Source organism: Phasianus colchicus, chromosome 12 (genome assembly GCF_987193195.1).
Source record: "Phasianus colchicus chromosome 12, bPhaCol1.hap1.1, whole genome shotgun sequence".
Lineage (NCBI taxonomy): Eukaryota > Metazoa > Chordata > Aves > Galliformes > Phasianidae > Phasianus > Phasianus colchicus.
In genome coordinates this window covers 8,637,791-8,657,316 of record NC_143447.1, presented here as the reverse complement: position 1 = coordinate 8,657,316, position 19,526 = coordinate 8,637,791, and the positions used below count along the sequence as shown (strand labels likewise).

Genomic DNA, 19,526 nt, shown 5'->3' with positions numbered 1-19,526 from the left:
GGCTCATGTTCAGCCGACTGTCCATCAGAACACCAAAGGTCCCTTTCCATCAGGCAGCTTTCCAGCCACACCTTCCAAGCCTGTCGGATTGCCTGGGGTTGTTATGACTAAAATGCAGGACCCGACACTCGGCCCTATTGAAACTCATGCCATTAAACTTGGCCCATCGATCCAGTCTATCCAGATCCCTCTGCAGTGCCCTTCTCCCCTCTGGCAGATCAACATACCCTCCCAGCTTGGTGACGTCTGCAAACTTACTGAGGGTGCATTCAATCCCCTCATCAAGATCATCAATGAAGATGTTAAACAGAAGCAGCCCCAGTACTGAGCCTTGGGGGCACTGCCCATGACCAGCTGCCAACTAGATTCAACTCCATTGACTACAACTCTTTGAGCCCTGCCATCCAGCCAGTGCTTCACCCAGCAGAGTGTACACCCATCCAGACCATGGGCAGCCAGCTTCCCCACAAGAACATTATGGGGGACAGTGTCAAAGGCCTTACTGAAGCCCAGGTAGACCATGTTGACAGCCTGACCCGCATCTACTAAGCAGGTCACCTTGTCATAGAATGAAATCAGGTTTGTCAGACAGGATCTACCATTCATAAACCCATGCTGACTGGGCCTGATCCCTTGGTTGACCTTTAATTGGTCCATGATGGTTCCTGAGATTATTTGTTCCATGACCTTCCTGGGCACCGAGGTGAGACTGATAGGCCTGCAGCTACCAGGCCTAACTTTTTTTGTTATATTTTCCGTGAGAATTGAGAGGTGATTTTCCACATTTTGACAGTCGCATTCAAATATGCTTTGATCCTCATTTTCCTTATGCGACATTATAAATCACATGTTTGTGACCATATTTGTTGCATCACAAGTATCCTGTAGAGAAAGAACTTCCTGAGAAGAACAATGTGTGGTTCTAATGCCAAGTAGGTAAATAATTAAACTGAAACCTCCTTGCTTTCAATGCTGAGCAGCTCCAAGTTGTTATTATGTGCAATTTAAGTCAGTACAAAGAAATACTGCAACAAAAGTACTGTTAAAAACAAAAAGCAACAGAACAGATTTCCATATGTTTTACAGAAGATCACTCAGTGATGTCAAGTATCAGCTTGATATCTTAATAGAAGCATCGTACCTTGTTCTCTATTTATACTTCTTACCCATTGTGGTTTTTGTATAGTTTGGCTAGAAATGCAAGGCAATTAATTCTGCACTTAAAATATTTTCCTGCATTCTTGATTCTAGACATGGATCTGCATTTTTAGAACCTGTTATTTCAGGCATTAATTAAGAAATGACAAAATGGAGGAGGAAAACATAGGGGAAGGAATGACTAAGTGATGAGATATTTACTTGAATGTACTGAAACTATTAACTAGTGAAACACTCTTGTCATATTGCAGCTTCTGCTCTTGTCCTTTAGCCAAATGCTGTTCTGACTCTTGTTTCTGCTCAGAGCTCTCTGCTGTTCTTTTGTTAAGCATAATGCTTTTTCTAAGTGAAAGACTACCTATGCTAAACATATCTTCAATCCATAGCAATGCTCTGCTTGTGTTCATGTATTCTCTGTATATTTCCTGCTATGTAATCATAGCAATTTTCCTAGGTGCTTTGACATCACGGCAAATAAACCACAATGACTTGTAGCTGCTGGAACCCAAGTATTCAAGAGACTAATTAAGGAACTGGAAGATTTAATTGCAAGTATTTTCCATTAGTAGCTTGCTTCCATCTGTAAATGTAATCTTTCTTGTGATTGTCCTTCATGGGTGGGTTTCTTGAGTTTTTTTTTTTCTGTTGTTTTTGTGAATACTCACTGAAATTGAGTTATTTTCTAAATTTTCAGTGTCTGTGCTGGCTGAGCTTTTGAAATTATATGCTTATATGCATGTTGTGCATAAGTCAAAATGCTGGAGAACAGTTATTACACCTCTGTTTTGAGCAAATGCTTCTTAATTTGGTCCAAATGTGACATCAGAATTGGATTCTCTATTGAATGCTAGACTTAGCTGTGCTAAGTTCACTGGAACTCCATTTTTTGCATAAGGCTGGCTCTAGGAGACTGGTTCAAATAAATGGTATTCCAAGCAGAGAAGTGTGAGCATATTAGTCTGAAAAGTAATTGTGACAGCTTTATGTTATAATATAATAGCATGAAACTAAAGCCAGTATTAGACAATTACATGGTACCAAAATGAAGACCAGGTACATCCTGCAGAGTGACTGCAGACTTTCATGGGGCAAGTTGTGCACCATAGTTGATTGTGTCATACTTAACATAAAATAGGCCATTGTATTCTCAAATTGTTGAGGTTGGAAGGGAGCACTTGAGATAGTTTAGTCCAGCATTTCTGCTTCCATGGGGCCAGTAAGAACAAGGGTGCCCAGGATTGTGTACAGTCTGGTTCTGAGCATCTCCAAGGATGGAGTCTGCACGTTCTCTCTGGACAAACTTTATTTCATTATTAAATTACCTTCACGATAAAATACTTACATTGTTTAGATGAAATAATTAAAATTTGTGCCTATTATCTCCTGTACTGTTGTTAGGAAACGATGAGAAAAGTTAGTCTCACTTACTATCTCCTGTATTTATAAACACTGATAAATTTCCCCTCACCCCAGTGGCTTCTTTCTCTTTTCTCAGCATTCACCTTTCATTGAATTTCTCTTGAACCTCAAACAACCTCTCAGTAGATCCTGAGCTAAAAGGTCTACGTCTCCTTTTCTGCCCTGAGGATCCGATTTCTCTACTTGAACTTAAGATCTAAGAACAACAATCAGATTGTATGGTACAGACTGACAAAAGTAAAGTTTTTCATCACTATATGATTATATATTAAAACATTTTTAAAAACAAAAAATAGCACCATTAATAACCCAATCAACCAGCACAAACAGTAAAAAATGCCTCGGTTCTTGTAGTGATTTCAGTATTTTGAGTATGGTTTCAAAGTCAAGGATCACTGCAACAGATTATTTGTTATCAACGCAAAGTAACCAGGTATAACAATAGAATCACGAGTTCATGAGGTGCATTAAAATTAAGCTTGTCTCTGTAATATTTATTTCCTTTTGTTTTAGTAAATTTAGCCTACTTTCACATAGCTGTAGCTAATATGGTAAAATAGTAAAATAGAAGTTCTGACTGTGTGAATCAATGTGTAGAATATTAAGCTTTTTTTTTAAACAAAGTACTAAAAATGAAAGTATAAGAAATCCCAGAGTTTGTTCCTAATAAAATCATTGTGCCATGTTTGTTACTGCTGGACAGAGATGGCATTCAGGAATGTTATTTAGACTGGAGGCAGCTGTGTACGTCAGATAGACGCTGAGGAAATGAGGGAGAGGAAACAGCTGTAATTTTTCCATTCCTTTTCCATCTCTGGATGTTTATTGAAGCAGAAAGAATTTGTCACTGGTCTTTTAATTGGCTGGATTTTCTCCATGTAAAACATGGGAGGAGTGTGTAAGAAAAGTGAAACACGTAACACACTTGCACTGAAGAAACAGGAGGTGAAGTGTAATTTAATGTTCACCAAGACAAACTATTTAAAGTTGTCTCCTAAATTACCTTTCTTCTGGAATGGAACTTCTCTCTGTAAAAGGTAGGTTTTTCTTACGAAGCAGGCTTCTCCTGTACAACATATTTAGTATGTGGCTATGTGAAGCACTTCAGAGGCTGTGGGTGCATTGTTGATTTCTGTGAAGGGGGGATCCTTCTTGTAGTGTTTTCTTCTAGGGAAGTCAAGCAAGCACTGTGTAAATCCTGTGCTCTTGCAGTGTGGTCAAACTGCTGCTGTGTTTGGAGTCCCAGTCTGCCTGTGGCTCGGAGACAGTTTGACAGTCTCTCTGTTTGCCCTGAAAGTGAAAGAATTCTCACCGTACAAAGCACATAGGTAGACATTTTATAAGTGCATTGCAATACCATAGAGTACTTAAAGATATTTAGGTAGATAAGCAAGTGGACGTCAGAAAATAGTGCTAAGCTATCGGGACCTCAATAGTATAAAGCTAAATATTTAAAATTTGCTTTTTTTTTAATTTACTGGCAATTATTAAATCAAAATTATACCAGTGAAATACATGATAGACAAAAATAACAGGGCTGCAGTGTTGCTTCAGTCAAATGTATCTGAACTGCCTTACATGTGCTGATATGGCAGGAAAAATAATGTTTATTTGGATTAAAGACTAAATTAAATGATATTTCATAGTCATATACCAGATCTGAAGTAATGACCAGGTTTCCATGTGTAAGAAAAATCCATGTCAATCACAGCGCAATTGGTTCCAGAGAAGTGGGAGTGACACCACAGAGTGGATCTTACAGCTGTAAAATAAATAAATGAATCAAAATTCAAAATGCAAGCTTTTAAATTGGTGAAGTGTTTGCTGCAGCATGTCTTTTCTAGCAGGCAGAATAGATACTGAATGAAAGCTACTTCTTAATAGGATGCCAGACATTAGCTTAGATTATGTGAAAGTTGTGAGCTTCATGTTAATTCTACCTAGAATTTTGAACTGTTATTATGAAGTGATGGATAATGGATAATAAAGAACTATCCAGTCTCCATTCTACCTTTGTACTGGACCCATGTATTTATTAAGCTCAAATAAGCTGTAAAACAAACCTTATCACGTTTTCTGAAAGTGTTTTAAGAAATAATATTACAGTGATGTTTATATGTGGAAGTGTATACTTTGCTTTTTTTAAACCATTGAAATAGCGTTGATTTCCTTAAATATATATATTAATCATATATTATCAAGGTATGAAATCTTTTTTTCTTTTATAGTTAAAAAAGGAAGGTTGGATAAAGCAGCAGGTAAGTCTGAATTCCCTTCTAATTTCTGCTGTAATTTTATTTCATATACTTCATAGTAAACTAAGTGACTGTCATGCATCTCAACAGGAGTTCAGCACAAAACAAATGAGGAAATAAAAGTATGTTAAAGATAAAAATAAAAAAAAAATTATGGACTCTTGCAATTTCTTATTCTAAGTTGCTAATTACTGTCTCTCAATCAAGTTAAGATATTTCCATTTTAAAAAGTAATTTTACTCAATTTGACCTAAACTGCTCATGAGTCAAGAGAAGCTATTTAACTTCACTTTCTTTTCTCACACAACATTGACCAAAGGCTCCCATTTTTGACTGAGAATTGCAGTAATAGACTTGTGGAAGCAAAGTTGGCTGTCTTTGAACAAAATCTGTGACTGCTTTCTACTACCAGAGTAGCTGAGTAACAACAGTCTGTTTTTTTTTTTTCAGTTATTCTTGAAGTAGAATGCACTATCTGCTCCAATGCGGAAGATGGCTTTTATATTTTGTTACTGAATATAACCCATGACATCCAAAGACGACTAATTAGTGATAAAGCACTGAAAGACAGCGTCTATATCCAGGGAAAAGCTAGAGAGGCCAAGGAGCTCTTGGAGAAATAGCAGTTCTAAAGGGCAGGTGACAAATTTTCAAGCAAGAAAAAATGATAATGCAAGCAGACAGATATTTTTAGTTTTTATGCTAGAAAATGAGCTAGGAAAGATGGAAAGTAGTCAGGATTTATAACCATTTTCAGTAGTAATCTGGTTCATTGCTCTACCTTCTCTGTTGTTTTCTTCAAAGGAGATTATTTTGGGTGAGATTGCTGTGGAGTTGTTTCTTTTTAAGTTTAGAAATGGGTATAGGTGCTCAAAGATGTTGGATTAAATGTTTCAGGTTATTTTTTAGCAAAATGATTTAATGGGGATTTATTTTGAAAATTTCTCACAACTTAAGCTGCCATATTCCAAACCATATTTTCATTCTGCAGCTACAAAAGATTTGCAAATTTCACCTTTTGCCTCATTTTAAATGGAGTAATAGGATAGCATGGGAATCATGCATTGTTGACACCATTTTTCAAAAAGAAGCTACTGTTCTTCTACATCTATATTGACTTTGTCAACAGTGCATTTAAAGTAAGAATAAAAGATGTTTGAGAACACTGGTGTACTGCATTACAGAAAATGTTGACTGCTGTTGGTTTTCTTTGGGGGAAAAAAAATCATTACTTAACACCTTTTAGTCCTTTTGTCAAATATTATCAGTCCTAATTAATAAGGTGTACCTAGAGGATAAGCAGACAGAGGCAAAGAGCTGACTCTTCTCCTTCATGCATTTTAGTCATTGCGATGTAATTTAAGACAACCTATTCAAGAGACCATTGTAGATGGAAACAGCTTCCCTCTTGCTTGGTGGCTGATTGACCTGTGTTAATACAGGCAGCTCAAAAATAACTTGTTTCTTGAAAACATCTAATGTATATGTTGACTGTAGGTTTTTTTAAATTGCTGGTGTTTATCCACACGTAGAATATTGGAGGCTAATAATGCTTGTTCCATGCATACAGGCTGAAAAGATTTTCTGAACAGCTCGGCTCCATAAATAAAGACAACATAATATGCCCTTTTACACCTTAGATTCCTGTGTGATGCCTTGTTGTGGGTTTGCCTGGAGTAGAGTTAGCTTTCTTCACAGAGCTTTGCGTGGTGCTGTGTTCTGGAATTTTTGATTTGAAATAGTGGTGATAACAAAATGATGATTCAGCTTTTGCAGAGCAGTGCTTACAGAGTATTTAGAGTGTTTCTACTTCTCATGCCACACTGCTGTTGAGGAGGCTGGAGTGTGCACGAGAGGTTGAGGGAATATAACCAAAAATTCATCCAAAGGGGTATTCCATATCTTACAATGTCATGTTCCTCAATAAAAGCTGAGGTAAAGGAGGAGGAAAAGGAGGATGTCTGGAGTGATGGCATTTTGGCTTGAAAAGAAACTTATCAGTCATGAACCCTGCTTTCCCGGAGGTGGCTAAACAGCCGTGTGCAGACAGGAAGAAGTATAGAATTCTGTGTTTTGCTTTCCTTGCATGCACAACTTTTGCTTGACCTAGTAAACTGTCTTTAATCTCAACTTATAAGCTTTCTCACTATTACCTTTCTGATTCTTTTCCCTGTCCCACTATGGGGAGGAGTGAGAAAGTAGCTGTGTTGTACTCATCTTCCTACTGGAGTAGGGTAGCAAAAGGCCCAGAATGGCAGAGTAGTTCTGCATTTCTTTCAGGGATAGTTTAAAAAAAAATTGTTTTATCTGTCAGCTATTTAGGTCCTTTTTTATTATTATTTTAGATAAGTGTTTGAGTTTCTATGGGACGATATCTGAATCATATTTAGCTACAGACAGAACTAGATTACCACACAAAGACATGACAGAACTGCATCATGACAAGTTTTTGGTCGAGCCTTACTTGAATATGAATGTCAAATAGTCAATCACTAATATTATTGTATCACTTGAAAGTTGAAGAAAACTTGTGAAGAGCACATACTGGTTTCATACAAAATCTGTCAGGAGAATTGATAAATAATCTGGGAAGTCATATCTGGAATCTGATCCCTAAAATAATTGCTTGCATCTAGGATTACATTATTTCCTACCCGTAATGGGATTTTCCTCTTATAATATCATTATAAGGATTTCCTTGTTCAAGTCCACATGTTTGAAAGCAATCACTGAATGTGTTCTATGGAGAAAGAGTAAAATCTTCAAACCTTCAAACTGAATGTTTCTGGCTTCTAGAGTAAAAGAATAAAAACAACTTAGGTCTGCAACTAATTGTTCTTGTTCTTTTATAGAGGCATTTGACACCTATGTTGTTTTGAAAGTTCAAAATCTGAAAGGCGCTACAATAGAAAGAAGGGGAAGTGAACCTTGCTGGGAGCAGGACTTTATGTTGTAAGTTTCAGGTGATCCTTATCAACTGACTGTTGCATCTTTGGTGTTTTTTGTTTGAGCGATTGATATTGTGTGGGACAGCTTACAGTCTGTGAAAGCAAAGGAAAAATTACTCTAGCAGAATACGGTTACTAACAGCTGGAAGTTGTGCCACATTTTTTTTCAAACATCAATTTGGAAAAAAAGCAGTTGGTAACAATGACACTTCGAATGGCTCTTCCAGTCTGATGCTTATATTATGCCTGCTATTTTGTGTTCTGGGTATACTGAATATGAACCTCCTCTGAATGTGTTGTAAGACACTAACTTAAGGTACTGTGATAAAGAGCCACCATTTTCAGTTTAACAGTTTATGTATTCACTGTTTTTAGTGAAATTGGTGCTGGTGAAAAAGGCTTCACTGTAGAACTGTGGAAGAAAGGTTTGCTCTGGGATAGCATGTTAGGAGTTCTATGGATTCCTCTTTCATCTGTGGAGCACGCAACAGACGTAAGTTGACTTTCTGTGAAAATACAAAACAGTAAAATCCAATGATTTCATGTTTTTTTTAGACTCAGACCAGTGTAATGGCATAATTGATGTAAAGGTATAGTCTCTGCTTACTTCAGTCTCTAATATTGAGAGTATAGAGCAAATGTGACTCAGTAACAGCTGATATCCATTAGCTGTTCATACCCTGGAGAACAGGCTCTCTTACTGAGTTAGGTGTAATTCAGTCAGTGGGTTAGAGTTCATTTGTACTCTAATTATTAGGCAGGAACGTTTTGGATTGTGTGATTTGAGCAAGGGAATTTCAAATTACTGTTCCTGGCCTGACTTTTCACTGTGTGACCTTGAATAAGAATCTGTTAAAATGGCCAGAAAAACCCTTTTTTGCTGTCCCATGGGAATAGAATGCTGTGTCATAGACAGGAACAGAAATTTGCTTTATGGTAATAAGGAAGGAAATATTATAGTGAGGACATAAAGAAAGATGAGTGGAGAAAACGCATCAGTCCCAGAAGTTAAGTATCCAGCACAGTCACAATTAGCCACTGGAGTAAGCATGCTTGCTCTCAGGCTGGGAAATCAAGAAAAAAAGATTTCAAGGAGTAAGTAAATATTGAACCAAACTGCAAGTGCTGTGAAATTGTCTGAAAGGAGTAAAAGTAAGAAGAGATGCCTTATTCTAATACTCCTCAATTCTCGCATCCATACATCTCTTCTGTGTAGTCTGTGGGGTCTATTTATTAAAAAGAAAGTAACCCTAAATTAGAGAAGATTGATTAAGTTCGGCACCTGAGTTGCCCTTCACCTGTTCCTTGCACATAAAAATAATCTTGCCTAGTAATTGCTCTGTCCCTCAGTATAAGCTTTCTTTTTTTTCTTGTGAAGAGGTAAGTGATAAATTAAAGGAGAGTAAATCAGAAAAGCTTTCTAATAGCATCCCCGCATACATTTCCTCATCTCTCCATAAAAAATAACACCTATATGTATAATTAACTGACATTTTGATGATTCTACTTACAAAAATAAGGCCGGGGGGAGAGGGGGGAAATGAGGTCTCATAAATGTATTCACGTTGAATTACGGGAAACTTGATGGATAATGCTTTAAATCCTATGTAGGCATATTTTCTGAATATTTTTCCTAGGAAGGTCCAGGTGCCTGGTGGACACTGTATTCCAAAGTAATAAAAAATGGAATTGAGATTCAAGGCACAAGAACGCCAACTTCACATGAGCTCTTACTGGATGTCTACTTTGCAATACCATTTGGTGAGTTAGAGGCTGGGGAGGAGGGAAGGGAAGCATCTGTAAATACCGTTGTCAAAAAAATTAATATGGAGATACTGAGAAGTAAGTTTCAATGCCAGTTCTTAAACCATTCTGGTCTACTTTAAATTGCTAAAATAGAGTCAAATGGTAACTTTTCTATAGATTTTTAAATGGTTATTTGTCACAAAAGCATTATATAGCATTTCAAAAGCTAAGTTAGTTGTCTTAATATTCTGTATTTTTTGTGGTTTTTCTGTTTGTTTGGTTTTTTTCCCCATCGACCTTCTATAATTTTCAGTGTAGGATTTTCTTTTTTGCTCTTTGGTTGTGCTTCTTTCTGACTGCTTGTGTATTAAAAAGAAAAACCAAAACAGATCACTAGTGAAAAGCAATAATGAGCTATAAAGATGATTACAGAAAAAGAAAGTATGCTCCATATCAGTAAAATACCTATTATAAACGGAGAGAAACTGGTACAACTGGTATTTATGCTGTATATTGCGTACTTGTTGAAATCTCCTTTGTATCAGTACAGCTTTCCTATATAGAAACCAGATGGATGTCTTTGGGGGGACAAAAAACAAAACTCTAATTGTGTGTTTACAAGCTCCAAATTCAGTTAATGATTTCAGGCCGCTACTAAGCAGGAACATCAGTGTACTCCTACCAAATTTGAAAGAAGTAGGATTTTAGACTGTCCCTGGTACTCTAGATAGAGTGCTGAGGAAATCCTATAGAGGTCACTCTTAGACTACAGTTCTCCTTGCAGAGGGTAGCACTTCGAAGCAGAGAAAGCTAGATGTTAATTTTCACCCCCCTATCAGGAGTTTAAATGAATCATTACATTTTGATCACTGATTCTGTCGAATGACTTTCAGTTCAGCTGTCATCAACTGAGAATCTGTCTTTGACTTTTGGAGTTGGTCCAGTCTCTTTGTTAAGCAAATTACATTGGAAAGATAAAGACCGTTGTTGCTTTTTGTATTTCCTGAAAGATGCCCCTTTGAGAATGTCACATCCTTAATCTGTGGAAGAAAAAATAATGTTCAGTAGAAATAAGAGCCCTCCATGCTTTTCTTAACTTCTGATTCTGTGGAATTGAATTACTGCTTTTAGTATTAAATATCTTTTATTAATGGGTGCTTTTTTCCATAAATATAAGTTAATGCTACTCTTGGTAGTAATAAGTGGTCGTTTCAGCATATTCTGTAAAAACACTGCTAAGTAAAATGGGAATCTCAAATTTGAATTTTGAATCTCAAATTCACAGTAATAGAGATGCCTCTTATTTTTCTCTAGCTGGACCTGTATTCCTTAGCAAGTATAAAAATAGGCAGATTTTTTTTATTTACACACAAGAGCAGGCCATGAAGTCTTAGAAAAGCATGATCTTGTAAAACAGCATGGATCTGTGTATAGCTGAAAATACAATGAATGTGACGTGCCAAGCATATGAAGCAACTGTTTTTTTGATAACACATTATAGAAACATTAGATCAAAGATGAATTTGTGATTGTTTAAATACATTTAAACAAGTTTTACTGTTTCATTATATTACTTTAGGCTGAACACTGAATATATTTACCTAGAAACTCAACAGTTGTGTTGAGCTCATATTTAAGAAATGTTTTTGTCTTGTGAGTAGGAATACAAGCATGAGCAAGGACCTGCTGAAAATTAGTTAAACCTGCAAGTTTCCCTTAAGGGTTTAATCTCTGAAGCACTCAGTGTGTGTAGTATAAAGTGGAGTATATCTTCCAAAAGATTTAACTTGGCAGAAAGCAAACAGAAGCGGATGGAGATAGTTTTATTTAAATGAAGAGGATTTGGCAATAGCTATAGTTTTTGAAGTTATTTGTGTGACTACAAGTAGCCTGCTGAACATCCACTGGGCTGTAACCTCATGAGTTATCACCAAGGAATTAACAAACAAAACAGATTTTTTTCATAGTGTTTTTTTTTGTTTGCTTAAAGCATGATCCTGAAAAATCTGTTTGTGTAAACTCTTGCCTCAAAGTATGAAATTCCAAATATGAAGTGCCTCAGTTTCTGCTTTAATTCATATGTATGCAACGAGCCTAAAAGTTGGCATTAATTTACGCAGTTGGAAAGCCACAGTATCTCATTGTTTTCCAGAGTGTTTTCTTCAACTTACCTTTGTTTCATGATGGTGTTGCTTCTATTATGAGCAAAATATTACTTAAGTATTATCATCTTTGTCAGGTAATGCAATAAACTGTGAGAGGAAATTGATCAAAATACAGTACCTAATACGCAAACAAAGTATCAAAAATAGAAGATAAGAGAAGGGCACAGGAATTTTTCTAAGCATTAGAAAAGTGTAGTTCTTCAGGTTTGGGATCAGATGGACTTTTTTTATTCACTAGAGCTCATATGATGGTTAATGGAATAAAATAACAGGAAAATAAGGAAATAAAAGACTCTCATTGCAGTTGAGACTTAATAGGTTCCTCCATAGGGATAACTAGAAACAAGCATGGTTCTAGGCCAATAGCAAATAGAGTTACAGTAAAATATGATTAAAAAAAAATTAATCTTGGAATGCTATGCATGGTCACACAAGAGGTATAAGAACAGTTAAGAGCTGTGCTGGAAGATTAAGGTTTTGACTTCTTTCTTTATCAACAATAATTCTCTTTTCAGTTTTGAAATAATCCTTTCCTAAGTTTGTGTGTCATTAAGGGGAACCAGCTTAGGTTAAGTTTAGTTAGGTAATGTTTTCAGAAGATGATCATTGTTGTAGATCTTGAAAGCATTTCTGCTTTTCTTTGGAAAATTGAGTTTAATTATAATATTATTTCATTATCAACTTGATTAATTCTCCACTATTAAGTTTATTGTTCATGGATAAATATTCACTTATTTTAGAAGCTCCTTCATTCCTTAAGATGGACAGAAATATTTCTATATTTCTCCTCCTCAGATATGCATGAAGATTTAGATTACGGAGGCTGCAACAGGGGGATGTTACTTCAAGAAACAAAACATTCACATAAAGATGCATACGATGGTCTGTCATCCCTGGGAAGTGGTGCCAACAAACAAGAAAACAAGTTAAGGTATGTTAATTTGTCATATCAAGCAAGTATCGTATTTATTTTTAATTTGAGTGACATTCAGTGATACACAGTTATTTTAAGCAAGTATGTGTCTGTAAGTTTCATTAACCTATATAAAGCTATAAAAAAACCACCTTTTTATCTTCATCGTAGGACTGAGTATAATATCTTCATATTCAATTCAAGGAAAAAGTGTGAAGAATAGTTTCCTGCTGTATTCCTCTCATTGAATTGCAGGTTGTCAGGAAAGGGGATTTTAGCCTAATAAAAATATAGGCATTAGAAGTGCATAAGAAATACTTATTTGGGAAATACTTATAAAACAGTAATTTGTTACTGGTACAAAAGCAGTAAACACTGCAAAATCTGTACAAGAGACTCTATATACATGCTTATGTACAGATAGCTTCAGAAGCACGGATTTGTTAACCTTAATTTTTGGTGATTCTTTTGAAGGACGCTATTTTAAAGACAATGTAGTCAGTCATTAGCTTTTTTAAAGGTAATTTTCTTTCAAATTAAGGAACATCTCGCTAGAACTGGAAGTCGCTCTCACTACCATCCCTGTTTCCAACCCCTCCTACTCTTGCATTTCCTTTTAGTTGTCACCAGGTGGTTCATCCCATTTCCTGATCTTCATCACTTCTGGAACTGTTGTTTGTTGGAATGGGCTCTGAGCCTTTTTCTGAATCAAAAAGCAAGCAGCACTATTTCTCACTTGATTAGTTTTTTTTGCCTGTTTAGTGAATTAAGTAGGTTCAGAGATGAATGGAGCGATCTTTTTATCCTCCCTGCCAGCTGATTACCACTGTTCCCTGTTTTGCCCCCTTATCCATATCATCACAACAGTTTGTATTGCTAGTCAATAAACCAGCCTGGGGAACCATTCTGCATGTAAATGAAGCATGTTTTGCCAGGTTAATTTTCAGCCCCGCTCTGTGGTTCATTTAACACAGCAGATGCTCAAATGTTTTGTGGCAGCATGAAGAAACAATAGGAATGAGCAGGGGCAGACCTTGCTTACTCCAGCATTTTGTCAGAGGCTGAACAAGTCTAAGTAATGAGATGCACACTGAAGCACAGAACAGGTAAAGTTTCTCACAAAACTGTGAACTGAATTCTCTTACAAGAGGAGGAATTAAACAGTCTGTTACTGCTGTTTGCATTATTTTTATGATTTTCTGGATTGTGATTCACAAGCAGTGTGCTGCCTGCATGATGCTTAATTTTAAAGTACAGACGGTATTAAAGCTGAGAACTATAGGAAAAATACATATTTCTGAGAGTGCTTAGTGGGACAGCAAAGTTGACAGACAGCTGATTTTATGATACTCTGGTGAGAAGTTCTATGTGGCTAAGCATTCAGATCATTTCAGTGGCGTTAAAAATTCAGACACTTGCAGTGTTTGCTGTCAGAGAGAAAAGACAATGAAAGCTATTACATTATTAAGGGACGTATTCTCTGAAGGTATAAGGTGTACATACTTAAGACCTCTTCATGTATGGTAAAAGCTGTAGTGCTGATGCCTGTAGGTTCAACAAAGAATTACTGCTAAGTACATGAGTTAGCAAAAAGGTGATCAAGCTCATCAGTGTGGTCAGTCAGCAGAAAGTATACATATACAGGGTGCTACAGCACTTTTTTTTCTGGTTGTTATCTTTTATCTTTTTGCATTTACCAGCAAACTCTTGCAGCATATTAGTGGAGAAGTACAACTGCTTCCTTAGTGTGAGGAATGTCAATAATTCAAGAGCAATTTCACTGTGTTTTAATACGAATGCATTCAGTCATTAGCATATTGTCTGGGCTGATGCATCTTTTTCAACAGATCTGAGAGCCTCTGAGCAGATTAATCTAAATGAAAGTAACTTAATCTGTCCTGATAATGAAGTTATTTCCTCAGCCTTTTTGTCCCAGATGATTTTCTTGAATTTAAATGAACTTTTGTTTTACTAAATTGAGTTATCACTAAATTACAAGGTAATAATTTAAAATGGGAATGTTTTCATCTAATTAGAGGCATCTTCCAAAGATTATCTGGGAAGATTATAATAGTTTTAAAGATTAAAATAATCATGTATTTATATAAAAAATTACATTTGTATTAATGAAATAATCAGATAACCCTGTGGTAATTAAAATAGATTATTTGTTGTGAATGCACCAAATTAATTGTATCCTGTAAATACTTAAGGGTTTCTGTGTACAAAGCTCACTTGCTATTAATCTGTTGTTTACCCTGATTTGTCAGTCCTTTGGACTTCCATACATACAGTGTTTATGGCTGTTGACTCTGGTTATAGACTGTTAATTTAGTGTAACTGATCAACTTTTTCCTGCAAGTCATAAACTAAATACATTTGGCTATGTGTAGTAACCATATGAGAAATCAATTGTTTCATTCTGTATGTGGTGTTATTATCCATTGCTGGATGCTGGTGCTAGCCAGAATATGGGCATCATGGTAATTATTTTTCTGCCATTGAGATGCAATGCAATATTCTACATATATATTTTTAGCCATGTACTTTTTACACTGCAATGATTGGAAAACAGCATATGATTTTAAAAGATAAATTCTGGAGAATGTCTTAGTGAATGAGCTTTTCATGTAATTGTATGCTGACACTTCAGGGAAGATGTGTTTAAGTATCTGAGTTACTCTTCAGTACAATTATGCTGAATATACAATTCAGTACAATTATACATACACAATATGTATGCTTTCTTTGTGTACTTAACATATAAATCTATTACATTTAAGAGTATGTGATGTTGTTGCCCCAAGGAGGGGAATTAGTACTGTAGATAATTGAATTAAGTACGTATGATATTGAAAGATTAAATTCATAAAGATCTTTACATGAAAACTATACATTCTGTGCAAGTGGAGTTATACTGGGATAAAAAAAAAATCTGTGCAGTACTGAGATCCTTGCAACCTGAAACATATGAAGGCTAAAAACAGCACAAGAGATGTTTGTATCTGCTAAGTTTATGGTGTTTCTTCTGGAGACGCTTCATTTAACTGATGCTCTTGATGGAAATTCTCTTAGTAATTGAAATGAATCCTTTAATCAGTTCATAATGCAAAATAATCAGAATAAAAATCTGTTTTTTAAAAACTGTATGACAACTGTTTGAAACAAAAGAACTATAAAGTACTATAAAAGTACACTAAATAAATGCTGAGCAATAAATAGGCTTTATGCGCTATTTACAAAAGAACTTAGTTATTCAGCTTTTGAAAGTGTTGAAAATGCAGTATTTTAAGAATACTTATCTAATATGTTAGACAGTGTTAATGCTGGGGTCAGCAGTTAATCAGTTGAACAAAAGTACAGTGCAATTGTGAATCACAAAACATAAGGCATTGCATTGACAAGGTGCATGTCCAAACCAAAATTCAATGAAGTCTAAAGCATTAGAGTAACACAGATGAATATTATTGTAAAACAAAAATCTTTAACATGTTCTCTGATACTTGTTCTCAATGCAGAAGTATAAATCATATGACAATGAAAATGACTTGCTGATTTATATATAAGAAATATTAAAAAAAAAAGTTGTTCTTCAGGTTTATTATTCCACCTGCATAGACATCTGGGTAGATTTTATGCATTCCTATATTCATACTGGAAATAAAGGATGTGCATACAAAACCACAGTAGGCCTATGTAAACCTGATGGAAGAAGTTGGGCCTGAGTATTTGGTTCTACAGCATTTGGTTTTCTGATGTTGTGTTCTCCAAACTAATGTGTATGAGATGAACTGCTGAGTGTTAGAGAGCTGTACTACTAAAACTGGACTTCATTATCACTCACAGTGTTGATTTAAATGAGAACTTTGTTAAAGTAATCTTCATTAAACCAATGTGATTTGATAGTGACATACTGATTATTTAAAACATGGTTGAAAATTGAAAAGTATGCTTAAATGTGATAAGTTGAGTTTTAAAAGTTTTTTAAAGTTTGAAATATCCTGAAAGATATATAGTCTCTTAAACATATTTAAAAATAAGGAAGACTTGCTTCTATGGGATTAGTATTCACTAAGGTCTGAATTCATTTGAAGTGATTGCTTTACAGCCATTTGTCCAGTAAGCTACTTAGTTAATCATGTACAGATGACAAAAGAATGCAGAGCAGGCAGAAAATTGTTGATAAACTGTGATAATATCTGCTTCTACTTCTTAGCTACACATAAGGAACTTCTGAGATGAAAGCCATGTTTCCATTACATAGCTACAGCTGTTTAAACAGATGATGTTTGTCCACATAGGTTTTCTGTTGTGATCTTGTTCCTCAGGGTTACAGTACAGCTAAGAATACAGTATTCTGTATAGCTAAGAATAACTGTTATTCCGTGATGCACATTGTTTCATTTCATGTTTGCTGCCAAAAAGAAGTACTCATGCACCTACCTCTTAACCCCTCACCCCCCAAGAAAAAAAAAAAGGCAGCTGATATCTTCAAGAAGTGGATTTTGGTGATTGTGGGTTTTTTTGCATTTAATTGCTATTCTGGGGCAGTTTTCTAAAATCAAGGTGTGTTTTGTGACTGCATTCCATGTGCGCTGCACTGCTCCAGTTGGATCACTGAGCTTCACTTTCTCATGACTGATGCTGTATTATTTTCAACACATTTAAAGAACAAAGCTATCACTTCCAAGGACAACAGCTTCATTTGTTCTGGAAGGTTGTGAAAGGCATCTTATAACATGAGATTTTGTAGAATACTTTATTCTTTTTAAACATAAGTGTTATTAATATTCCCTGAATGGTAACTCAGTTCCATATATAGCAGATGCTTCATACTGCCTCTGGAATGCCTGGGCTCATCTCAAGTGGCATCTGAAGGCCAGATGATTTCAAATACCTGTGCTTAGGTGTCTGAATTGGATTCTTTCTGCCTGTTTCGGAGATATATATCCACCATTTCAGTTGTCTTTGACACAAGTTCTTTGAAAACATCCTAGGAAAGTATGTTGCTGTTCTGAAAACAAAAGATTTAAAAGAGACTTTATCTAGTAAGCATTTTTTGCAGTCTACTTCTACTTTAAAGTGTGTGGGTAAGGTTCAGTCAGACCATGAATTGACTAGACATGCTTCTGATCCTTGAACTTTAAATATTGGATTAAAAATGACAAACTTCTTTTTAAAAGCACTTGCTTAAAATGTCCTTAGACACTGAGAAATGTCACCCAAAGGCATTCTGTCCATCAGCAATATCTGAGCAATTCAGTCAGCACTGAGATTTAATAGCCTCATGGAGAGCAATGCAAGTTAGTTACTAGGTTTGTCAAGTGACAGCCTCAGGGACAAGAATTACCCGATTCTAAAAAAGATAATATGAAATACTTACTCTTGCATTCCTCCTCAAAACCTCAACTAATGAGGAAAAATAATTCTAGATCTCAATTATAATTAATTGAGCTGTATCAAATCTGTTTTCAGAATAGCAACAGAGCTTTGATACTTTAACTATAGTGGACATATGTGAAACTTCATGGTATATGGAAGGAGAAAATGAGTGTCATCTTCTAGTTTACACAAATGGAACAGTAGGCAGGTGTTCAAGATGAAAACCAATATTTTTTTTCCTCATTTCTGGAGTATATAGCATGGTGGGATCTGCGTGCTCTGTGTAATGGGTGATGCTTTCATAATACGTTCTTATTGTGTGCTATTTTCCTTTGGTCTAAATTATTGTTTTCCAGTTGTGTTCTTCCAAATGCAAGTAGAAAATATAACTGTGATTTTCTTTTTTTTTTTTCCCCAGTGGGAAAGTAAGAACTGATCTGAAATTGAAGTATTGAAAACATATGCAATAGATAGCTAGCAAAAACTTTAAACAAGATGGCCTCAGACCAAGTATTAGCAATAGCTGTTGCATGTCTATCTGATTTGAACCTCATCTGATTTAAACTTGCATTTTTGCTCTAAGGTGGTATTGTAGTATTGGATGCTTGATGGTGTTTGCTGAAAAAAAAAGCATCTTTATAGAAAGTATTGTAAGAAAAACAAACTTTTGATGGTCAGAACAGTTAGACAAAAACAGGAATCTTGATAAATTATTGCTGCAGCTGTACTTTGGCTTGCTTTTCTACTTAAGCTTTTTTTTTTTCTAGGTAACTTTAATAGTTCTACATTCCAATGGCAGGGTAAGATCACTGTTCACAGCAAGCTCCCACCATGACACCTCCCTTGGTATGAGCATCTCTCACTGTTGAAAAGCATTCCTCTGAGAATTTTGTTCGCTTAGGCAGCAGTTTTCTACTTGAATTATAGAAAACATTGTGAGTAGAAAGATATTCTGCTTTAGGTGAAGTTCATTTTTGCCTTATAGAAGACATTTAAAACTACATGTAAATGATGTTATTCATTTATTTTATTACAGCAAGGTAGATCTTTTCAATGTTAGATAATTGTTGTAACAGTGGCTTACACTTCATAAAAATTAAGCCTTTTTGAGAGAGTACTGTAGTGCTGAGAGTTCATTCTGTTGTTCCTCAGGCTTAATTCTCATCTGTCACTCAAGTTAGTACACTCATTAATGTTCGTCTTTGCTCTGTTGCCCTTGCAGAGTTCAGATTCAGCTTTTTTCAAAAATGTCCTTCCTTCAGTTTTCTGGAACTATTTATCTTGAGTTAAATGTTATTTCAAAGTCTGTTTAAGAAAAAAATCTTTACAAGGAATTCTAAAGAAAGCTCTCCACAGCAGAGAAAGAATGGTCAATGTTCAAAATCAGAACTGGAGAGTACTAAGTACTGTAAGGATGGTGAATTTGAAGTTTAAGAGATGGAATTCTATAAGATGCCCATACTTTTTCTGATTGTGTTAACTGTAGGAATAAAATTAGTAGCAGTTGTATATGTTGAAAGACTTTGAGTGAGAAAACTAA

The 19,526-nt window shown here is 35.5% G+C and overlaps 1 protein-coding gene across 1 annotated transcript in view; it reads left to right on the top strand.

Annotated features, from left to right (window-relative positions):
- The first annotated feature begins 4,244 nt into the window (after positions 1–4,244).
- Positions 4,245–19,526, top strand: part of LOC116244677 (protein unc-13 homolog A-like) — a 43,547-nt gene continuing 28,265 nt past the window's right edge. Inside the window, exons 1-6 of the mRNA XM_090149280.1 lie at positions 4,245–4,341; positions 4,806–4,835; positions 7,685–7,784; positions 8,156–8,273; positions 9,418–9,541; positions 12,487–12,622. Coding sequence (XP_090005406.1) covers positions 4,245–4,341; positions 4,806–4,835; positions 7,685–7,784; positions 8,156–8,273; positions 9,418–9,541; positions 12,487–12,622 — 605 coding nt within the window. The remainder of the gene's footprint in view (positions 4,342–4,805; positions 4,836–7,684; positions 7,785–8,155; positions 8,274–9,417; positions 9,542–12,486; positions 12,623–19,526) is intronic.